Genomic DNA, 24,580 nt, shown 5'->3' with positions numbered 1-24,580 from the left:
TACAGCCATGGTGATGATCTCTGTACCTCTTCAGGTGCTATTTGTCACCCCATTTGAGATACTGAGTCTTTGGTTAAAGCAAGAGCTTTTTCCATCATCTCCTGTGTTTCTGCTGCTCTAAGGATGTCATCCATATAATGATATATAACAGCCTGGGGGATCTGCATTCTAACAGGGGGACTGTTTTTCATGCCTTGTGGCAAAACAACCCAGTGATACCGTCTTGCAGGTTCACTAACATTAATACTGGGAACAAAAAAGGCAAATTTAGGTGCATCATCCGGATGCAAGGGAATGGTAAAAACCCAATCCTTCAGATCAATTATTACAAGATGCCAGTTTCGGGGAATCCTTGTTGGGGAGGGCATTCCTGGCTGTAACGTACCCATATCCTCACAACTTTTCCATTGGCAAAGGCCACTGACCCACCCACACAGGTGATTCTGTTTTCCAGGTTAGTTTCAGGGTGGGTTTAGGGGTGGCTTGTGCTGCAGTGGCGATTAAGACAAATTTGATCCAATTTGAGTTCCCCATTGAGCCATACAGTCACGAGCCCATGATGTAATAGGGGTTTCTAATATAAATGGACAAATAGTTGCTACCCAGTTTACTGGGCCCCTTGCATGAATGAGTTATTTGCTTTGAAACGTTACAGCAATTCAAGACAACAATTAACACAGAATTACTGCCTCCTGCTAGAGGAGATATTTCACCTATGACACTTCAAACACTGAGCCCGAACAAACAGGCAGCACCAGTGACCCAGCAGGCGGGCACTAGGGTGCTCTGTCAGAGAGCTCCGCACTCCGCAGCTGCAGCTGGGCTGCGTCTCACACCCGCAGAACAATCACACACCCACACAAAGGGGCCCCTTACACTTATTACTCGCACAACATAAAATGACAAATACTACAAACATCAAAACACCATTAAGACCATATGAAGCCATTGCTTATTGATTATGTGGTGTTGGCAGACAAGGGACGCTGCATCCCAGAGTCAGCAGCTTCTGTAAAAACTGCCGCTTGTGGTGTTGGGGGGCGCGGGCCGAGAGCGTGGTGCCGGGCTCAGCCACAGGCGGTCGCCCCGCGGCGGGGGGGGCTCGGGGAGGACCCGGGCGTTACGGAGGCTTCCAAATGAGCAACCCACCACCAATTTAAAAAAATAAATTTATTTTTTAATAAAACCACCAACCAGCTCTCCATAAGTTACAGATTCGGATGTCCACAAGAGGAGAACAGAATAACTTTCTGGGGTTTAACAACAACCCAAAACACTTTACAAAGCCCCACTCCCCAGGGGTTTAACGGCAACCCCAAACGCAAACAAAACTTCACTCCCTAGGGTTTAACGACAACCCAAAATGCTCTACACTCACCTGACAAGTGAGGGCTCTCAACCTCGAGGACCTGCTCAGGGCAGCGTCCCGACCCAAGGGGAGAGTCCTCGACCGCAGCATGCAGCTCCAGGGGACAAGCTCCAAATGGCTCCCCCAGGGGACTCCATTTATACCCAGGCCGAATCTGACCTGTAGTCAATAGCGGCTCCCTTTGGCCAAAGGCCCCAATTACTGCGAAGCCCTGAGAACAAAGGCAGTCAGGAGCTGCTGCACTTCAGCAGCCAAGAAGCTCTGCTTTCATTGGGTGGATGCACCTGCCACAGTGGGGGGCGCGAATGCTGAGTACAGAGATCCACACACTCGGTTTCCAGATAGAATACTGTGCCGGCGTTAGTACCATTTTTAAAAGTGCCAGCCAATCCCACGGGACCAATTGATATCCATGAGCGATTGTCTCCAGTATACCTGTTGTAAATGAGTTTTGAAGCCCGTCCTCATTAACGCTTTTCTGTAGTTCTTTAATAACAGAAAAATGCAGTCCTTCCCAACGTGGCTGACGTCCCGGCTCATAGATTACAGGAGCAACAATCTTTCTCGCCATGTCCATATCCCCTTGCGCCAAGGCTTCTTGCCTCACTTTTACCCACGGATCATCCCCAGCTAAGGGAGGACACAGGCCAGAGTCTCTTTTAGGATTTACAGTGTCAGGGTCTAAAAGATTATCACAGTCTAGAGACCCAGCATATAAATCTTGCTCCCGGGGTTCAAAATATGCGTCCTTGCCCTCTGGGTTCTCATTCTCTGTGTTAACAGTCTGGCCGCGTTCATTATTGTGTCTTTTTACTATCTCAAAAAGAGTTCTCCATGTCGGTAAGAGTTCTGCCGCAACCTCATTCCCTCGGGTTGCACAGTCCCACAGTCTTACTCCTGCTGTATCCCATATCAGAACAGTGAATATAGTAACCGCGGCTGCTACCCAGTTTAAAATTCCCTTCAAGGCACGCAGGTTAATATGCACCTTATATTTAGCTAACAGTCTTTCCATCAGTGCAAGCACTGACTTTTCTTCCGAGGGTATCGACCTACCCATCGCTTCCCCACAGCTCACCTTGCTCACCCTGCAACGGTGATTGATGCCGACTTCTGCTTCCTTTCAGCAGCTACTTCAGTTCTGTGGGGGTTGCCACCGGAGTGATCCAAGTTGGTCACGCTTATTTCCCGCACACACGGGGCACCATTTGTGGCAACTGAGGCACGGACTCCAGATGAAATCCAGAAAAAAGAGAGTTTATTGTTACAACGGTACATACTTATGCTCTCGGATGCTGTCGGTAAAGCTCTTACTTCATAGTTAACAAATCAGCAATTAGACAGCTATCAACCTTTTCTCCTATCAGCATAAGACCACTCTAACATGCACTGTGCAGACCAATCACCCTCTTGATCACGCGCTGTTCTCGCGGTAGCAACTTCTCACAGCTTAGTACTTTTCCACGGTTCAGTGTTGCAGCTGTCCGTTGTTTCTCCCTGCCACCTTGGCATAACTCAACAGCCTCTTATCTTTCTTCCAAGGCCTGTTTTTCATCAAAGCCTAGCTCTTTCTCAGAGGCTGTGCAAGGCTGACAGGCCAATGCCTCGCACACTGAACCTATTATTAAGGCAGGATGGAAGCTAATTTGCAGTCTACCTTTTACAGAGAGCATCCATGCTGCCAAAGTCCAAAATGAAGTAACTTTTTTCATTAAGTGCAGACCACAGAAGGCTTCAAAATGCCACTTGTAATTAAAAGCATTGGACCTGGATGCTTCTGTCTTTATAAAGGTTAAGCAGCCTGTACTGGGTCTGGCTGAGCCGGAATTGGTTTTCCCCTGTAGCAGCCCTCATGGTGCTGTGTTTTATGTTGGGAGCTGAGAGGGTGTTGATAGCACACTGGTGTTGTGGCTACTGCTGAGTAGTGCTTACACAGCACCAAGGCTCTTTCCGACATTTCCCCCCCCACAGTGGGACGGGGTGGGCAAGATCTTGGGAGGGGACACAACCAGGACAGCTGACCCGAACTGACCAAAGGGATATTCCAGACCATATGACGTCTGCTCAGTATAAAGCTGGGAGAAAGGAGGAAGGGGGTGGGGTCACCCTTGGTCCTCCGAGGCAACCACTACGCGTATTGGAGCCCTGCTTCCTGAGAAGGCCCGACATCGCCTGTTAATGGGAAGTAGAGAATAAATATGTTTTTTTTTTTCTTTTGCTTCCGCGTGCAGACCTTTGCTTTGCTTTGCTTATATTAAAACTGCTTTTGTTTTACCCACAAGGGTTGTGTTTTTTTTTTTCCTATCTTATTTTCTTTCCCCTCTTTGCCCTGTTGAGAAAAAAAGGGGGAAGGGGGGGAAGTGATAGAGCGACTTGGTGGGTACCTGGCATTTAGCCAAGGTCAAACCACCACAGTCTTTTTTGGCGCCCAACGTGGGGCTCGACAACAGCAGTTTTATTTCAAGTGTGCTATAGCTATAGCAGTTATTAAGCGAGAAGCTCTTGTGCTGGTCACGGGTTTGTTGATTGTGCTGCTGTCGCGGATGAAAGTATTGACATGGTAATGATTTAGTAAGAAATCTACATTTATTAATAACTAACAGCAATTTATTATTACAAAATAATTCAGAAATACTGAAAGAAAGAAAAGCGACTTATTCACTGATTCTAAAATGACAAGATTCACACTAACTTCCTTAACGGTACCTTAATTTTTTTATATATATATATATGCGCATACACAAAATGGACAAACACACAGAAACAAAGGTGTTTGGATTCAGTAGAATAAACACAATATGGACAAACACACACAGAAACAAGGGTACGTACACCACCACCACCTCCCCCACCCCGCAATAAACAGAGAAAGAACGGGTGAAAGAGAAGCTAGCTCAAAGAAAATTTCCCTCTCGAGTTTAGAGCAAATACTCACAATGCCTTGGCATTCTTCAACGGACGATAATTGAGACTCGAGCGGGTGGACTTTGCCCTGGCCTTCCATCTGGAGCAGACGACAGCTTAAGGGTTTGGTACCTGAGAGGCGTCCCAGCTCAGGGGAGATGCTGGTCACAGGCCCGCTGTGATCCAGGAGACCTCAAAGGGTCTCCATTGTGATCGCAGTTTATAGGGTCCAAGATAACTGACTTTTGTCAAATACCTTCTGGTGCCTTCCAGCAGTTACACAAGAATTTGATGAATGTGCAACTCTGTTCTTGTTCCCATTTGACCACATCCCAGGCACAGGTGTGCCAGGCCCTTAGGGGACGATGGGCCGTTATAGCCGTTTCTGAGCAATCGGGAGGGGCAGGAGCCAGGCTCGTTAACATTATCAGTCCTTATCTCCACAGACTGGTGTATAGCTCAGGGGATGTGGGTGGAATCGCACTTAGCACCAAGCAGCCCAACAAAGAGGGGCGGAGGGTGTAAGAATTGCACCACCACAGCTGCTTATCTTTATTTTGCTAAGCTCGGGAACATGCTGGAAGAAATTGGGAACATCATGAGTGGTTTTATTCTGCAGGATCCCGAGATACTTATTCACCCTTATGTTAGCTCTTTGATACTGTTCATTAATGCTGTTCGCCTATTGTGGGCTGTGTGGAGCTTGGTATGTTTTTGGTGTAAGAGAAGGCAAATTTTGGGTGAGAGAATACCAAAATGTGCCCTGAGACGGCCTGTCCCTGGGTGGCAGGGGGAGTGGAAGGATTTGGGCAGATTCCTAGGACGGTTATCACCTCCTGTAGCCTGGGATCTTACCCCTGAACAGGCAAGCAACCCCGCAAAACTGACACAACACCTGATAGAAGGGTGCCTTGTCTATCCCAGTGAAAATCAGCAACTCCTAGCGCTGTACTGGGGCCTGGCCTATGCTTATCGAGCTGCAGTTCAGTGCTCTCAAAGGACTGTGGTGGAAATGGGAACTCAAACAAAAACAACAACAGCAGAGATTGCCCCAGTAGTAAAAAAGAAACAGTGGACAAGGTGAACAACAGGCCCATACCCTCGATTAATAAGGGAGGAGAAAGAAGAGGAAGAAGCGGGTCCTTCAGCAAAGGGGTCAGAAGAGGGAATAACAGAACTCAAACAGGAGGCAGAAACTACCCGGTCCCTGACGTCATCAGAACCGCGAGATCTGCGGAAAGACTATAGCTGCCAGCCGGGTGAGCGGATTGCTGCCTGGCTGCTTCGATGCTGGGATAATGGGGCTGATGCTCAGCAGCTGGAAGGTAAGGAAGCCCAACAGCTGGGTTCCCTTGCTAGAGATCGAGGAATTGAAAGGGGAATTGGAAAAGAGACAGGAATTTGCAGTCTGTGGAGATGGCTCCTTTCAAGTGTTAGAGCAAGATATCCTTTCAAGGAAGATCTTACGGACAACTCCCCAGGGAAGTGGACTACTGCAGATGAAGGTGTCCAGTACCTGAGAGAACTAGCAGTGCTGGAAGTCATCTATGGTGATCCAGATAATGATGAAGCCCCTAAAAATCCAGAGGATGTCCTGTGCACACGGGCCATGTGGAGGAAGGTGATTAAAGGTGCGCCATCCTCGTATTCTGCCGGCTTGGCTGCGATGTACTACCCAGAAATGGATGTGGGAGAAGGACTAAGATGTACACCAACTGTGGAGGCAGTCTCTTCCTGGCTTCAGAACTTTGAAGAGAGTCTTGGTACCTCCTCATCTCTACAGGCGAGCGCCCTGGATGTCAGGAGCACCCCAAGAAATCAGTTCTCTTCCTCCCCAGTCAGAGGGAAAGGGAAACCCAGGCGCATGACACGTGGCGAACTTTGGTTCCTCCTGCGTGACCAGGGGGAGGACATGAGGAAGTGGGATGGCCAACCCACCTTCAAGTTGGAAGCTCGTGTACATGAACTGTGAGGAAAGGCCCCTGCCAAGAAGAAGACATCCAAGAAGGTTGTTAATGTAGCTGGTGTGAAACCACAAGAAAGTAATCAGCGATCTCCCAGATACAGGAAGACTGAGATCACCTCCCTTGACCCTGATGAAGGAATCTCTGGCCTGGCACGGCAAGGGTCAGACAGTGAATACTCCGACCAAGAACAGGAATAGAGGGCCCCTGCCTCCAGCCAGGAGGAGGAAAGGGATGATCGGGTGTATTGGACAGTGTGGATTCGATGGCCTGGCACATCACACAGAAGTACCAGGCTTTAATCGACACCAGGGCACAGTGTACATTAATGCCATCAAGTTATAGAGGGGCAGAACCTATCTGGATCTCAGGAGTGACAGGGGGATGTCAAGAACTGTCAGTACTGGAGGCCGAGGTTAGCTTGACCAGGGACAAGTGGGAAAAACATCCCATTGTAACTGGTCCAGAAGCCCCTTGTATCTTGGGCATTGACTACCTCAAGAGGGGGTATTTCAAAGACCCAAAAGGATACCGATGGGCTTTTGGTGTGGCCAGTGTGAACACAGAGAAGGTCAAACAGTTGTCTAATCTGCCTGGCCTCTCGGAAGATCCTTTTGTTGTAGGACTGTTGCGAGTTGAAGAACAACAGGTGCCAATTGCTACGAGGACCGTGCACCGACGGCAGTATCGCACAAACCGAGACTCTCTGGCTCCCATTCAAGATCTGATTCATCAACTGGAAAGCCAAGGTGTCATCAGTAAGACACGTTTGCCTTTTAATAGGCCAATATGGCCAGTGTGAAAGTCTGACAGAGGGTGGAGGTTGACAGTAGACTATCGTGGCCTGAACGAAGTGACGCCACCATTGAGTGCTGCTGTACCAGATGTCTTAGAGCTCCAATATGAACGGGAGTCAAAGGCAGCCAAGTGGTACGCCACAATCCACATTGCCAATGCATTCTTTTCAATTCCTTTGGCAGAAGAGTGCAGGCCACAGTTTGCTTTCACGTGAAGGGGTGTCCAATATACCTGGAATCGACTGCCCCAGGGGTGGAAGCACAGCCCCACTATTTGTCATGGACTAATTCAAACTGCACTGGAAGAGGGTGATGCCCCTGAACTTCTACAGTACATCGATGACATCATTGTGTGGGGCAACGAGGCAGAAGAAGTGTTCAAGAAAGGACAAAGAGTAATTGAGATTCTTCTGAGAGCTGGGTTTGCCATAAAGAAAAGCAAGGTCAAAGGACCAGCACAAGAGATTCAGTTCTTGGGAATAAAATGGCAAGATGGATGCCGTCATGGGCCTGTGGATGTTGTCAACAAGATAGCCGCTATGTCTCCACCGACCAACAAGAAGGAAACACTAACTGTCTTAGGACTTGTGGGATTTTGGAGAATGCATATTCCAGGTTACAGTCAGCTGGTGAGCCCTCTCTATCAAGTAACCCAAAAGAAGAACCATTCTGAGTGGGGTCTTGAGCAACAACAAGCCTTTGAGCACATCAAACAGGAGATAGCTCGGGCGGTAGCTCTTGGCCTGTTCGGACAGGACCAGCTGTGCAAAATGTACTTTACAGATCAACTGGGGAGCATGTCCTCACATGGAGCCTCTGGCAGGAGATACCAGGTGAAACTCGGGGTCGACCATTAGGATTTTGGAGCCAGGGATATCGAGGATCAGAAGCCCACTACACTCCGACTGAAAAGGACATACTAGCAGCATATGAGGGGATTCGAGCTGCTTCCGAAGTTGTTGGTACAGAAGCACAGCTCCTCTTGGCACCGCGATTGCCTGTATTACATTGAATGTTCAAAGGAAACATCCCTTCTACGCACCATGCAACCAGTGCTACCTGGAGTAAATGGGTAGCGTTAATCACGCAACGAGCTCCACTGGGAAAACCCAACCGTCCAGGGATCCTGGAAGAGATCATGGACTGGACAGAAAATAGAGATTTTGGAGCATTCCCTGAGGAGGTGGGTCGTGCCCAAGAGGCACTGCCATATAACGAGTTACCAGAAGATGGAAGGCGGTATGCTCTGTTTACTGATGGATCCTGTCGTGTGGTAGGAAACCATCGAAAGTGGAAAGCTGCTGTGTGGAGTCCCACAAGACAAGTCATTGAGGCCACTGAAGGAGAGGGCGAATCAAGTCAGTTTGCAGAAGGAAAAGCGATCCAACTAGCCCTAAAGATTGCTGAATGAGAAAAGTGGCCAGTACTGTATCTCTACACTGACTCCTGGATGGTGGCTAATGCCCTGTGGGGGTGGCTACAGGAGTGGAAGAAGACCAATTGGCAGCGCAGAGGTAAACCCATCTGGGCTGCTGCATTGTGGCAGGACATCGCTGCCCGAGTGGAAAACGTGGCTCTAAAGGTACGTCATGTAAATGCTCACGTGCCCAATAGCCATGCCACCGAACAACATCAAAACAATGAGCAAGTAGACAAGGCTGCCAAAATTGAAGTGGCTCGTGTGGACCTGGACTGGGAGTGCAAGGGTGAGCTATTTGTAGCTCGATGGGCCCATGAAACATCCGGGCATCTCGGGAGAGATGCAATGTACAGATGGGCTCGTGATCGAGGGGTGGACCTGACCATGGAGGCCATCTCACAGGTCACTCATGAATGTGAAACATGTGCTGCAATCAAGCGAGCCACACGAGTAAAGTCTCCCTGGAACAGAGGGCGATGGCTGAGTTTTCGATATGGTGAGGCCTGGCAAATTGACTATATTGGACCATTGCCACGAACACGCCAAGGCAAGCGCTACATACTCACCATGGTGGAAGCAACTACTGGTTGGCTTGAAACGTACCCTGTAAATCATGCCGCTGCCCGAAATACCATCTTAGGTCTTGAAAGGCAAATTTTATGGCGACATGGTACTCCTGAAAGAATTGAATCAGATAATGGGACCCATTTTCAAAATAATCTCATAAACTCCTGGGCAAAGAAACACGGCATTGAGTGGGTGTATCACATCCCTTATTACCCACAAGCGTCTGGAAAGATTGAAAGATACAATGGACTGTTGAAGACTATGTTGAGAGCATTGGACAATGGGGGATGGAAGCACTCGGATATAAATTTAGCAGAAGCCACTGGGCTAATTAACGCCAGAGGATCTGTTAACCGTCCTGTTCCTGCCCAAACAAAACCCCTTCATACTGTGGGAGGAGATAAGGTCCCTGTAGTACACACAGGGAAATGGCTGGGGAAGGCAGTATGGATTGCTCCTCCCTTGGGAAAAGGCAAGCCCACTCGTGGGATTGTTTTTGCTCAGGGACCTGGATGTACTTGGTGGGTAATGTGGGAGTATGTGGCTACTCAGTGTGTGCCTCAAGGACATTTAACCTTGGGGGGGAAATAATCTGTGGGGTGATTTGTATGTTGCAGAAAGTGATGGAGGAAGTAGGAATGACGAAGAGTGAACCAGATACGTGCAATAATGACCCAAACGTAGCTGGTGTTGGAGTCCAACAGTCAAACATACTGCTCCTGTCCTGAACATCCATCTTGACAGATGGGAGCCAAGTCACTGAACATCTGGAGGAGTGAAGAAAGATTATGGAATGGATAAATGAGTGTTATGTGGGACCTGGGCATGACGTAAATGGTATGGAATAAGGGGTGGAGACTGTACCGGGTCTGGCTGAGCCGGAATTGGTTTTCCCCTGCAGCAGCCCTCATGGTGCTGTGTTTTATGTTGGGAGCTGGCAGGGTGTTGATAGCACACTGGTGTTGTGGCTACTGCTGAGTAGTGCTTACACAGCACCAAGGCTCTTTCCAACATTTCACCCCTCCCCCCCCAGTGGGATGGGGTGGGCAAGATCTTGGGAGGGGACACAACCAGGACAGCTGACCCGAACTGACCAAAGGGATATTCCAGACCATATGACGTCTGCTCAGTATAAAGCTGGGAGAAAGGAGGAAGGGGGTGGGGTCACCCTTGGTCCTCCGAGGCAACCACTATGCGTATTGGAGCTCTGCTTCCTGAGAAGGCCCGACATCGCCTGTTCATGGGAAGTAGAGAATAAATCTGTTCGGTTTTTTTTTCTTTTGCTTCCGCGTGCAGACCTTTGCTTTGCTTTGCTTATATTAAAACTGCTTTTGTTTTACCCACAAGGGTTGTGTTTTTTTTTTTTCCTATCTTATTTTCTTTCCCGTCTTTGCCCTGTTGAGAAGAAAAGGGGAAAGTGGGGGGAAGTGATAGAGCGACTTGGTGGGTACCTGGCATTTAGCCAAGGTCAAACCACCACACAGCCACAGAAATGCAAGTTGAGACTGAAGAACAACAGTGAGCTTACGTCCTCTATTTTCTAATATATTAACTGTTTATTGATGCTAGGAAAGCTTTTTACACTAACTTTGATAGTGATTGTAAGAATAGAATAGAGTAGAATAGAATAGAATAGAATAGAATAGAATAGAATAGAATAGAATAGAATAGAATATTTTCAGTTGGAAGGGAACTACAATGAACATCTAGTCCAACTGCCTGACCACTTAAGGGTGACCAAATGTGTAAGCATGTTATTAAGGGCATTGTCTGAATGCCTCAAACACTGACAGGCTTGGGGCATTGATGACCTCTCTAGGAAGCCTGTTCCAGTGTTCTACCACCCTCTCATTAAAGAAATTGTATCAGGAACAGTGTGGCCAGCAGGACTAGGGAGGTGATTGTCCCCCTGTCCTTGGCACTGGTGAGGCCACACCTCAAATACTGTGTTTAAGTTTGAGCCCCTCACTACAAGAAAGACATTGAGGTGCTGGAGTGCATCCAAAGAAGAGCAATGAAGCTGGAGAAGGGTCTAGAGAACAATTCCTATGAGGAGTAGCTGAGGGAACTGGTATTGTTTAGTCTAGAGAAGAGGCTGAGAGGAGACCTTATCACTCTCTACAACTACCTGAAAGGAGGTTTTTTCCCAGGTAACAAGTGAGAGGAAACAGCCTCAAGTTGTGCCAGGGGAGGTTTAGATTGGATATTAGGAAGAATTTCTTCACCGAAAGGGTTGTCAAGCATTGGAACAGGCTGCCCAGGGAAGTGGTTGAGTCACCATCCCAGGAGGTATTTAAAGGATGTGCAGATGTAGCACTTAGGGACATGGTTTAGTAGTGGACTTGGCAGTGTTAGGTTTACGGTTGGACTTGATGATCTTAAAGTTCTTTTCCAACCTAAATGCTTCTATGATTCTATGAAATGTTTCCAAATGTCACATCTGAACCTCCCCTGACAGAGCTTTGAACCATTTCCACATATCCTGTCACTGGATCCTTGGGAGAAGGGATCAGCACCTCCCTCTCCACTTCCCCTCCTCAGGAAGCTGTAGAGAGCAGTGAGGTCTCCCCTCAGCCTCCTTTTCTCCAAACTAGACAAACCCAGAGTCCTCAGCCGCTCCTCATAGGACATGCCTTCCAGCCCTGTCACCAGCTTTGTTGCCCTCCTCTGGACACAACAGTTAGTGCTCTGGCCAAGAGCCTCCTTTCTTTGTCCCCTTATTCATGCCATATGAGATCAACTGTCAATCCTCCAGTGTGGACAAATGTTGTGGGCTTTTGTTACATCTTTCTTGTTTGTTTTTTCAGCTTTATCTGTTGCAGTTCTACTAATGCCTTGTCTCTTCAGATGACAAACTTTATGGATCAGAGTCTTTCATCTACCTGTCTGGAAGAGCTTGGCACAATGAAGCCCTGATACTTCCTGAGCTATCACAATATCAATCATTTTAATTCTTCAAAATATTATATAAACTATATGGGCTAGATCTAGTAAAGGATGTAGGTACCTAATGAATAACTTGGTTGGAGCTGAAGTACTAAGCAGAATATTGTGATCTAAAATATCTACTTTCAGCTGCTGGCAGCTATGAACTGATAGGTATGTTTCATTTTGACTCAACATTTTGTCAAGCACCACACAGCCCAATTTGACATCTCCTGACTTAAGTTCCACTGCACTATAGAAACTAGGCATATTTCCATTTAGGTTCCCTCTACCACTCGTGGTAAATATTCTCAGAATATATTACACAGAATCAGACCCTTTCAAAAATACAGCTCTAGTTGCTTTCTTTCCACATACTTCAGGGACAGAAGAGTCTTGGCTAGCTGAAAGATAGATGTGTTGTGTCCCCGTCCCCGTTCACCCCCCCCTCCCCCCCCCAGCATCTGAAACTATTGCTATGCAGAAACATATGCCAGATTCCTGGAAAAGTATATACAAAAGGGAATAGGACCCTGTGGACTAGTGATCAGGGCATTTACTGTAGAGGTGAGAATCCTTACTCCCAGGACAGTTTCTGCAGTTTACTTAGACAATCATTGAACAAGAAGGAAGAACAGTTTTTGTGAACACAGTTAAAAACTGAATAATTCCCTAATTTTGTTGATTGCAGTCTCCAGATACCTTCCCAGTGTTTGATCCAGTGTTGGTCAGAGAGTTTGGTAGATGATCTGTTTCTGTCACCAATGGAAATGTCTTCAGAAATATTGCAGTCTGCAACAGGGGTAGAGGGCTATTAATAGTTCTAATATTGTACAATTTAATTTCATTTTTGTCAATGAATCAGCAGTATTAGGAGAGCAGTAAATCCTTGCAATTCTTGCACTCTCCCTGCAGACAATGCAGGACAGCGTGCTGACTGTCAGTGCCTCTCTCTGAAAGGGTGGTTCTGTGGTCACCCTTGAATCACAGAATCACTGAATGGTTGAAATTGGAAGGGACCTCTGGAGGTCATCTGGTCCAACCCTCCCCCTCCTCGAGCAGGGTCAACTAGAGCGAGTTGCCCAGGTCCATGTCCTGGTTGAGCCAGTGCTTTGTTAAAAGACCTCAGGATTCTTGCCATCAGAGTCCAGGTCAGACTCAAGAAATATTCATTGTTGAAGTAAAATCTAACATACATAGAATTAAATCTGGCCAGGGACATCAAGGGCAACAAAAAAAGCTTTTACAGGTACATCAGTGATAAAAGGAAGACTAGGGAAAACATGGGCCCTCTCTGGAAGGAAAAGGGAGACTTGGTCAGCCGGGATATGGAGAAAGCTGAGGTACTCAACAACATTTTTGCCTCAGTCTTCACCTGCAGATGCTCCAGCCACAGTGCCCAAGACGCAGAATGTAAAGGCAGGTGTGGGAATTAAGAACTGGTGGTTAGCAAAATGTAAACTGGCCTTGAGGTTAGAAGAATGATTGTGGGAAACTGAGGCAACATTCGGAACCCCGTGTTGCGAGCGTCAGAAACAGCAGGTTGGAACACCACCTGCAGAATGCGTGGTGAGCGTGTGAGCAGTAAACAGATAAAACCTGAAGGTCAGTAGGATGTAGAAGTAAAAACAAACCTATGTAAACAAGTGGGAATAAATTGGGAGCTGGCACACAGTGTGGCGGCATTTGCTCTTGGCAATGCCCCCCCTTCAACAAACTGGTGTGAGTTTGTTTTTCTTCTGCACGTTGCCCCGGCCCCGGCTGGACCGAGACTGACAGGCAGGGACTGGGAGAAGGAAGAACCACCCACTGTAGGAGAAGATCAGGTTCAAAAACATCTAAGGAACTTGAAGGTGCACCTTGACAGGCTAGAGAGGTGGGCCAGTGCAAACTTCATGAAGTTCAACAAGGCCAAGTGCAAGGTCCAGCACATGGGTCAGGGCAATCCCAAACATGGATACAGGCTGGGCGATGAGTGGATTGAGAGCAGCCCTGCGGAGAAGAACTTGGGGGTATTAGTGGATGGAAATCTGGATATGAGCCAGCAATGTGCGCTCACAGACCAGAAAGCCAACCGTATCCTGGGCTGCATCAAGAGAAGTGTGGCCAGCAGGTCGAGGGAGGCGATTCTCCCCCTCTACTCCACTCTCATGAGACCCCACCTGGAGTACTGTGCCCAGCTCTGGGGCCCCCAACATAAGAAAGACATGGACCTGCTTGAGTGAGTCCAGAGGAGGGCCACGAAGATGATCAGGGGGCTGGAGCACCTCCCTTATGAGGACAGCCTGTGTGAGTTGGAGTTGTTCAGCCTAGAGAAGAGAAGGCTCCAGGGAGACCTTATAGCGGCCTTCCAGTACTTAAAGGGGGCCTACAGGAAAGATGGGGAAGGACTCTTTATCGGGGAGTGTAGGGATAGGACAAGGGGTAACGGTTTTAAACTGAAAAAGGGTACATTTAGGTTAGATGTAAGGAAGCAGTTCTGTACTGTGACAGTGGTGAGACACTGGCACAGGTTGCCCGGGGAGGTTGTGGCTGCCCCCTCCCTGGAAGTGTTCGAGGCCAGGTTGGATGGGGCTTTGAGTGACCTGGTCTAGTAGAAGGTGCCCCTGCCCATGGTGGGGGTGTTGAAACTAGATGATCTTTAAGGTCCCTTCCAAGCCAAACCATTCTATGATTCTATGATTTTATGATTACATGGTGCAGTTAAGGAACCTGTGCATAGTGTGTATGTGTGTTATATTTAGCTAACAGAACATAATAAAAAGAATGCCTGATTCCTCTGAAGATGGAGTAAGATAGCTACTTTGTATTTTTGTTTGGTTTGCATGAAGATATTATGCATGCCTTAGCCAAAAGTTTTGGCTTTTTGTTTAATTTTGACTGCAAATGTTTCTCTGTTCCCTTTTGGGTGCTGGAATGCGGGGATGGAAAAAAGGAAAGCATTAAAAGGAGGAGAGTAACTGGCACCCTGTTGCCTGCAGATAGGTATGGTAAAATTAACAAAGGGGATTTGTATGTTATTAGTTGGCTCAGTTAATAAAATCTGAATATTCTTGACACTGACTCATGGGTGGTGGCAAGTGCCCTGTGGATGTGGTTGCAGCAATGGAAACAGAACAACTGGCAACGCAAGGGCAGACCTGTCTCGGCCGCTGAAGTATGGCAGGATATTGCAGCCCGGGTGGAGAACCTCGTTGTGAAGGTGCACCATGTGGACGCCCATATACCCAAGAGTCGAGCCACTGATGAACATCAACACAACCAGCAGGCAGACCAGGCTGCTAAGATCAAAGTGGCTCTGGTGGACTTGGACTGGCAGCGTAAAGGTGAACTGTTCATAGCCCGGTGGGCCCATGAGACCTCGGGCCACCAAGGCAGAGATGCAACACACAGGTGGGCTCGAGATCGAGGGGTGGACCTCACCATTGACACCATCGCAGAGATCATCCATGGATGTGAGACGTGTGCTGCGATCAAACAAGACAAACAGGTGAAGCCCCAGCGGAATGAAGATCAATGGATGAAATATAAATATGGAGAGGCCTGGCAGATCGACTACATCACACTGCCACAGACCCGCCGAGGCAAGCGCCACGTGCTCACAATGGTGGAAGCAACCACTGGATGGCTCGAAACTTATCCAGTGTCCCACGCCACCGCCCGGAATACCATCCTGGGCCTTGAAGAGCGAGTCCTGTGGCGACACGGCACCCCAGAGAGGATTGAGTCGGACAATGGGACTCACTTCCGAAATAACCTCATAGATGCCTGGGCAGAAGAACATGGCATCGAGTGGGTCTACCACATCCCCTACCATGCACGAGCCTCCGGGAAGATCGAGCGCTACAATGGACTGTTAAAAACTACATTGAGAGCGATGGGGGGTGGAACCTTCAAACACTGGGACACACATCTGACAAAGGCCACTTGGTTAGTGAACACAAGAGGATCTGCCAATCGAGCTGGCCCGGCTCAGTCAAAACTTCCACGTGTTGTAGACGGGGATAAAGTCCCTGTGGTGCGCATGAGGGACCTGCTGGGAAAAATGGTCTGGGTTAGTCCTGCACCGGGCAAAGGCAAACCCATCCACGGCATTGTCTTTGCTCAAGGACCTGGGTGCACCTGGTGGGTGATGCAGAAGGATGGAGAGGTCCGATGCGTACCACAAGGGGACTTGATTGTGGGTGAAAACACACCGTGAGTTATACTGTGCTTTTGTTAATTTTTCTTTGTCAATGCTAATTGCTAAATGGCAGCTGGATGTGATGCACATCATATAGACTAAAGGGGTGGATTATGTCCTGGTTTAGCCAGGATAGGGTTAAGTTTCCCCAGCAGTGGGGGGGAAGCTCTAGCCGGGTTATTCATATACCATGTTGACGTCACATCCTGGCGCCCATTAGCATGGAGCTCGAGACTGTCGGTTAACACGTGTGTTATGCCATCGCTCTGTTCCCACTGCTGTATTGGTAGATATCTTGCTCTGTTCATTGTTATTACTGTTATTATTATTGTTGTTGTTTGTTGTGTTGCTGTTGCACTGTTGTATTAAACCTTTCCTTATCTCAGCCCCGGGGCTTTGTATTTCACTCCCTTTTTGGGGGAGGGGCAGCGGACGCGTGGTCTCAGACCGCGGCAGGGACTAAACCACCACAATGGGGTTGGGTGGACCTAAATGAGTATATAATTTGGCCCTTTTAGGTGGAAATATAAACTGAAGACTAGCCGGAGTAGATCACTGAAACAAACAGGTAATAGTGAAAATGTTTACTGTACTAAACCACAATGACCAATAACAAATATGTTGAACTGGTCACAAATAATTTACAAAGGTCTGAAATTCAAACTTTAGTTAAAATATCCTTGAGAAGATGGTAATAAGAAATATATTTTTTAATGAGGTTTACATTTTTACATTAATAAAAGTTACTGTATTTCCCAAAATGCACCAACACAACTACATGTTCCATTATTTCCTATTTTGTAAGTAGGCTTCAAGATTTCAAATATTCAATTTAGAATGATCTGGCAATACATATGCATTATATTCTCTGAGATTTGGCTATTCAAGGACAGTAAATTTATTGTTCAATTTGAAATTGAAGTATTTTTAATTTTGTTAAAATGAAATCTGAACTTACTTTTTATTCCTTATAATTATTCCTTGAGTTGTAAACCTGCAATTGATAGCATATTCTACATATGTAGTTATTGCTTAATATTTTTCTAGGTAATACATTTCTAGGATGGTGGTATGCACCAAAGCATCTGTCATTTTGTGGGTTGAAGTTGATATGGCATGTTACAGAAGGAACTGACTGTGTTCTAACTCTTTCTCTCTCTTCCTTGCTCTCTTTTATTTCTCAATTAGCAGTTTTCCATTACATTTGAAGTCTTAATTAATGTTATTTTATAAAGTTTCAGTACAAAAGAGCATAGTTCAGAAGCTGATAAAAGGTACCCAATCTTGCATCTCCTGTCCAGATCAGTGGTTTAAATGGAAGCTTCACAGCCTATAGAATCAACCTCTGAGTTGAGTTGTAACCAAATTATTTTTGTATTTCTTAAAAAGAGAAGGAATATCTTCCAGAAAATACAAGAAAATAAAATGAGTCACTAAACCAGTAGATGCTGTTAATGGGAAATATTTTTTTAAAAGTTACCATACATAAACTTTAATATTAATATGCTAGAGAAAAATGATTTCTGGTAATGAGTAGAAGCATAACATCAAGGACAATTTTGTCTTATAAATAAGATTAAATGAGCTGATACAAATAGTAAGATTGTCTAATATAATTTTGCTGACAAGACATATAATGAGAATCTATGGAATATAGAATATAAACCCATTGTCTTGCAAGCAAAGCTCACATCTTCAAACTGCCTAGTAGCAAATCTATGATTTAATTGTGAAGCTCTCTTTACAGACATAAATAATTTCATATACCACTGATGTTAATTATGTTTATATTAGAGAGAAACAAATATGATTATTTCTTTTCTAAAAGGTGAAAGGAGGGGTTTTAAAAAACAAGACAAATTTTTATATAAGATTTCAAACCCATAAGAGAAATTATCAATAAAGAATTATATTTAAATATATTTGAAAATCCAAATTATTAGAAAAAAATTCTGTTACATGTCATGATCCAGGTTCAAGATTCTCTGTCTTCTTTAGAAATTGTGCAGTGTCTAATTTTCCTGCATCCTTTGATCTACCTAACAATGTCACAGCACATCCCAACACTTGAAATACAGGCTTTAATATCAGCATATGCAAAGGGCAGTGTCTAAGGGAATTAAAAGGTCTAATGATTTCACAGAATCATAATAAGGTTTGGGTTGTAAGGGACCTTTAAAGGTCATCTAGTCCAGCATCCGTGCCATGGGCAGGGACATCTTTCACTAGATCAGGTTGCTCAGAGCCCCATCCAACCTGACCTTGAATACTTCCAATGATGGGGCATCCACAAATTCTCTGGGCAACCTGTTCCAGTGCCTCACCACCCTCATCATAAAAAAATTTCTTCTTTATGTCCAATCTAAATCTACCCTCTTTCAGTTTAAAACCTTTGCCTCTTGTCCTGTCACTGCAGGCCCTGGTAAAAAGTATTTCTCCATGTTTCTTATAAGACCCCTTTAAGTACTGAAAGGCCACAATAAGGTCTCCCTAGATCCTTCTCTCCTCCAGGCTGAACAACCCTGACGCTCTTAGCCTTTCTTCATAGGCGAGGTGTTCCAGATCTCACCATTTTTGTGGCCCTCTGAACCCACTCCAACAGGTTCATGTCTTTCTTGTACTGAGGACCCCAGAGCTGAATGCAGAACTACAGGTGGGGTCTCACAAGAGGGGAGTAGAGGGGGAGAATCACCTGCCTTGACCTGCTGGCCATGCTTCTTTTTATGCAGCTGGAATATGGTTGGCTTTCTGGGCTTCGTGTGCACATTGCTGGCTCATGTCTAGCTTTTCATCTACCAGTACCTCCAAGTCCTTCTCCACAGGGCTGCTCTCAATCCATCCATACCCCAGTCTACTGACACGGGGGACTGCCCTGACCCAGGTGCAGGACCTTGCACTTGGCCTTGTTGAACTTCATGAGGTTCACATGGGCCCATTCCTCAAGCCTGTCCAGGTCCTTCTGGATGGCATCCCTTCCCTCAGGTATGTCAACTGCACCACTCAACTTGGTGTCATCTGCAGACTTGCTGAGGGTGCACTCAATCCCACTGTCTATGTCACTGATGAAGATATTGAATAATATTCTCAGTATGGACCCTTGAGTGATACCACTTGTTACTGATTTCCACTTGGACATTGAGCCCTTGTCTGTAACTTTTTGGACACAGTGTGAGAGATGACTTGTAAATATAGGTCCTGAAAGAAACAGGCCTGCGAGAAACAAAGACTGAGAAAAACAGCCTGAGAAAGAGATAAAAGTTAGCAGGGGGAGTGGAGGCCCTCTGAGCTAAGGAATGTGTCAAACACTTGCAAGCAATGAAACTATAGTCATGGGATGGATTGTGTGGAGGTCGAAGCTGATAAGGCTGCCCGAATAACACAGGATGCAGCTGGAGGAGGGAGCCCTGTGGAGACAGGACAGTTCTGCTCTGATGCACCTGGTCAAGTTTCAAGGGCCATCTGTCCGGTGAATGACCTTTGCTTCATTATGCACGAAATGCATATTAAAGTTAACACCCCTCAATATGCTAATGAAGACTAACAAGATCATGCTAATTACATCATCCCATGAAACACCTTACTCCTCCCCATACATGGGATAGGTAGGTATGTGGGTCAACCTAGGGGACGGACCCAAGGAAAGTGTGTATAAATTGGGGGGGGCAAGGGGGGGGGGCAGAGAGTGAAGTGAAACAAAGAAGACGGATGCCTCCTTGAACCCTCGCTGGCGGGATCCACGCAGGAACCCAGACTGGTGATCTCTATTTCTCTATTCTCTCCATCTCCCTCCTTTCCTTTTTCCCCTTTCCTTCACTACCATTAAGAAATGCAATACTGTATTGCTTGCCACAACTTGTTATATACTTATCCAATTATCGTGTATCCAATTAGTACATTGTGGGAAGTTAATAAATTTTTGGACTTCAAGACTTGTCTCACCGTTGTCCACTCCGTAGGGGATTTACAAATCTAAGTCACTTGTGTCCCTCGTCTGAGCAGGACATGACACACAGCCATCAAACCAATTCCTTGTCCATCTAACAATCTATCCCTCAAATCCATATCGCTCTGGTTTAGTGGCAAGAATGTTGTGGGGGACTGTATCAGGTGGGTTTCAGTAGGTTCTCCCAAGGAAGAAGTGATAGGACCAGAGGAAATGGCCTCAAGATGCACCTGGGAGGTTTAGATTGGACATTAGGAAAAATTTCTTCACTGAGTCGTTGAGTCACCATCCCTGGAGGTATTTAAAAGGCGTGTAGATGTGGCACTTAGTGACATGGTTTAGTGGTGGACTTGGCAGTTCTAGGTTAATAGCTGGACTCAATAATCTTAAAGGCCTTTTTCAACCTAAATGATTCTGTGACTCTGCGATTCAAACTATGCCTCTGCATAGTTGCTATTTAACCCTGGAGTTAGTAGTCCCTAACTGAATGCAAAAACATATGTACATACACATATTTTCTGATTTAATTATTTTATAATAAAATATACATTACAGGAAAGCTTATAATTAGATTTCTAGCAAAAATATTTGCTTTTTAAAAATCTAAACTATATTTTGCATTAGTATTTTGCATTAGATTTATCTAATATTTACTTAAATTTTGTTAATATAATCCTCACCATAAACCTATTAATTAAAATATTCACAAAAAAATAAACAAAAGGAGCAGGAACACAGAGAAATTTAATTAGTCTTTCTGTTTTAGTAAACACCTGTGGAAACATTTTTAAAAGCATGTTTTCAGCTCTCCTACAGAGTCTCCCTGTGATAAGCATAAAATCTTTCAAAACTGTCTAAATAATCTTCTGTATAGAACTGCAAAATACATAAATATATATTTGCCCTAAATATCTAGGAAGAGCCAGAATGGCACTTGCCTGTGAAACCTCAGTTACTACCCATATGTATGTTGATATAGTCTTGCATTACATATATAATTATGCTAACTTTTGAAAGAACACCTGCTAATTTAGCACAAAGACTAGATTTTTAAGATAATGAATATTTATTCAACCTAAGTACAGTTTTTAGACCCTATCGTGAAAATAGAACTTTCTCCTAGGTTTTCCTATGGCTTTCATATTTGTGGTGGTTTGACCTTGGCTAAATGCCAGGTACCCACCAAGTTGCTCTATCACTTCCCCCCACTTTCCCCTTTTTTTCTCAACAGGGCAAAGACGGGAAAGAAAATAAGATAGGAAAAAAAAAACCACAACCCTTGTGGGTAAAACAAAAGCAGTTTTAATATAAGCAAAGCAAAGCAAAGGTCTGCACGTGGAAGCAAAAGAAAAAAAAAAACCAAACAGATTTATTCTCTACTTCCCATGAACAGGCGATGTCGGGCCTTCTCAGGAAGCAGGGCTCCGATACGCGTAGTGGTTGCCTCGGAGGACCAAGGGTGACCCCACCCCCTTCCTCCTTTCTCCCAGCTTTATACTGAGCAGACGTCATATGGTCTGGAATATCCCTTTGGTCAGTTCGGGTCAGCTGTCCTGGTTGTGTCCCCTCCCAAGATCTTGCCCACCCCGTCCCACTGTGGGGGGGGAAATGTCGGAAAGAGCCTTGGTGCTGTGTAAGCACTACTCAGCAGTAGCCACAACACCAGTGTGCTATCAACACCCTGCCAGCTCCCAACATAAAACACAGCACCATGAGGGCTGCTACAGGGGAAAACCAATTCTGGCTCAGCCAGACCCAGTACAATATTATTATAACATCTGAATGTACAAGATAGTTAATAAATTTGGGATACAATCTGAGCCCATTTTGAGAATCCCCATGTTCTTTCTTCAGAGTAATTAGCATTTTTATTATTCTGTATGACCAATACCATTAAGAGCCTAGACTCTATCTAACTGCCCTATTGGTACCTGAATCCAAACTCTTAATTTTCAACCTCAATGCTTTTTTAGCTGCTTTCTATACTAGATATGTCCACAGTACATAGATGCATAAATTTTCCCTTGCAAGGTTATCTAAGCTGGTCTGCTTCTGGAAACATATATGTCTTGTTAGCATAGACAATTTAAGTATCTCGGTCCTGTCAAGATCTGCAGTCTAAATATTCCTTCACCTAACCTCACTTATATATTTAGTTGTACTCGGTTTACTTGATAATGTTTTGGTAGTGGGAGGGGCTGCAGGTGTGGCCTCCCTAAGACATCAGGAGCTGTCCCTGTGCTGGACAGAGCCAGTTTCAGCCAGCTCCAAAATGGACTCACCACTGGACACAACTAAGCCAGTCGGCAAAGCTGGTGGCACCTCTGTGATGATAACATATTTAAGAAAGGGTAAAAACTGCTGTGCAACAGCAGCTGGGAGAGACGAGTGAGAATATGTGAGAGAAAAAACTATGGAGACACCAAGGTCAATGAAGGAGGAAGGGGAGGAGGTGCTCTAGCCATCAAAGCAGAGATCCCCCTGCAGCCTGTGGTGAAAACCACAGTGAGGCAGAGTGTCCCCCTGCAACCCATGAGGACCACACCAGAGCAGATATCCACCTGCAGCCCATGGAGGACTCCACGCTGGAGCAGGTGGATATGCCCTGAAGGAAGCTGCAGCCCATGGAGAGCCCACACAAGAGCAGGCCCATGGCAGGAACTGCAGCCCGTGGGGGACCCATGCAGTAGCAGTCTGTTCCTGAAGAACTGCAGCCTGTGGAAAGAGGACCCATGCTGGAGCAGTTCTTGAATGACTGTCTCCTGTGGGTGGGACCCCATGCTGGAGTAGGGGAAAAGTGTGAGGAGGAAGGAGCGGCAGAGACGAAGCATTATGAACTGACTGCAGATGTGGGAGACAGGCAAGTCGACATCGGCCTGTCTCTCCCACGCAACCCCCATTCCCCATTCCCCTTGAGGGGAGGAGGTAGAAGAGTCTGGAGTGAAATTGAGCCTGGGAAGAAGGGTGGGGGGAAGGTGTTTTTAGTTTTGTTTTTATTTCTCAGTGTCCTTACTCTGTTATTAATTGTCAATATATTAAATTAATTCCCCAAGTTGCATCTGTTTTGCCTGTGACAGTAATTGGTGAGTGATCTCCCTGTCTTTATCTCGACCCATGAGGTTTTTTCATCATATTTTCTCCCCCATCCTGCAGAGGAGAGGGAGTGATAGAGCAGCTTGGTGGGCACCTGGAAGCTAGCCAAGATTAACCCACCACATTAGTATATTAGAAATTGTCATGATTGGTTACATCCATGGTCAGACTCCCAGTAAGGCATTCTGAATCACTGATCTGCCATTTTCTGAACTTATACGGAAGACACTAGGGAGACTGCAATAATTCAGTCTGGAATTTGACACAAAAAGATTACTAAAACTTATTCTCATGAACCGTGCCATTTGATGCTTGAAAGATCACAATATTCAAAGACTTTGATGTCAGAGGGATGACACCTCTATTGACAGTTTACCTGCCATGATAAGGTAATGACTGAGAAGGCAAAATACCAAATCACTAATACCAACTCAGATATTTTCTTGATTCCCACATTTATGAGTAAATTTAATACGATGAAATCTAATGTTTGCTTTTATGAGCGAATCATCATTTTCAAATAAAGAGTAAAAATTACATTAAATCTGCTCAAAACCCCCAAAAACATAAACAAAAAGACCTTTCATCCACTCTGTCACATCATCTCTCACACACTCCAAAAAAGGTCATTTTTTTGTTTTTTTTCATAAGTAATAGAAATCCCTTGTTCGAAGAAGTCTGTACGTGGGACAGTCTGCATATTTTTGCTACCTAAAACTTTAAGCTCCTTCAATCATTTATCTTATCCTTTGGTCTAATAAATGTCAACCATATCCTGGGCTGCATCCAGAGAAGTGTGGCCAGCAGGTCGAGTGTTGCAGTTAGCTCTGCCTCTTTAAACCTGCCTCTCCACGTGTCAGTGGCACTCAGGTCGCAGAGACTAATACTGCAACACCGCAATTAGCCTGCCTCATTAAACCTGCCAATCCACATGTCAGTGGCGCTCAGATCGCAGACTAATGCTGCAGGAGGTTAAGACCTTCACGGGGACATCAGTACAAACACCAATATGATGGATACAAAATGTCCATTTATTAAACTGTGTATCTCACCTATATACACTCACCAAGTACCTCCTTCATGGGTGTGCCCTTAACATTACAAGCCTATCCATCACCTTACCTCGTAACAAGGGAGGGCTACAGCTATTCCTTCCGTACATCGCGAGATCTTCCGAACGCCACTCCCTACAGTCGAGGGAGGTGATTCTCCCTCTCTACTCCGCTCTCGTGAGACCCCACCTGGAGTATTGCATCCAGCTCTGGGGCCCCCAACATAAGAAGGACATGGACCTGCTCGAGGGGGTCCAGAGGAGGCCACGAAGATGATCAGGGGGCCTGGAGCACCTCCCTTATGAAATTAGATGCAAGGAAGAAATTCTTTACTGTGAGGGTGGTGAGACACTGGAACAGGTT

General features: G+C 45.8%; 1 protein-coding gene across 1 annotated transcript in view; it reads right to left on the bottom strand.

Moving 5' to 3' along the window:
- Nucleotides 1–21,524, bottom strand: part of LOC141917788 (single-stranded DNA-binding protein 2-like) — a 294,301-nt gene extending 272,777 nt beyond the window's left edge. Inside the window, exon 1 of the mRNA XM_074811316.1 lies at nucleotides 21,458–21,524. Coding sequence (XP_074667417.1) covers nucleotides 21,458–21,459 — 2 coding nt within the window. The 5' untranslated portion in view covers nucleotides 21,460–21,524. The remainder of the gene's footprint in view (nucleotides 1–21,457) is intronic.
- Nucleotides 21,525–24,580: the final 3,056 nt, after the last annotated feature.

The sequence above is a fragment of the Strix aluco genome, chromosome W (assembly GCF_031877795.1).
Source record: "Strix aluco isolate bStrAlu1 chromosome W, bStrAlu1.hap1, whole genome shotgun sequence".
NCBI lineage: Eukaryota > Metazoa > Chordata > Aves > Strigiformes > Strigidae > Strix > Strix aluco.
Note: the sequence above shows the minus strand (reverse complement) of the source record. Positions and strands in the feature narration are given on the sequence as shown.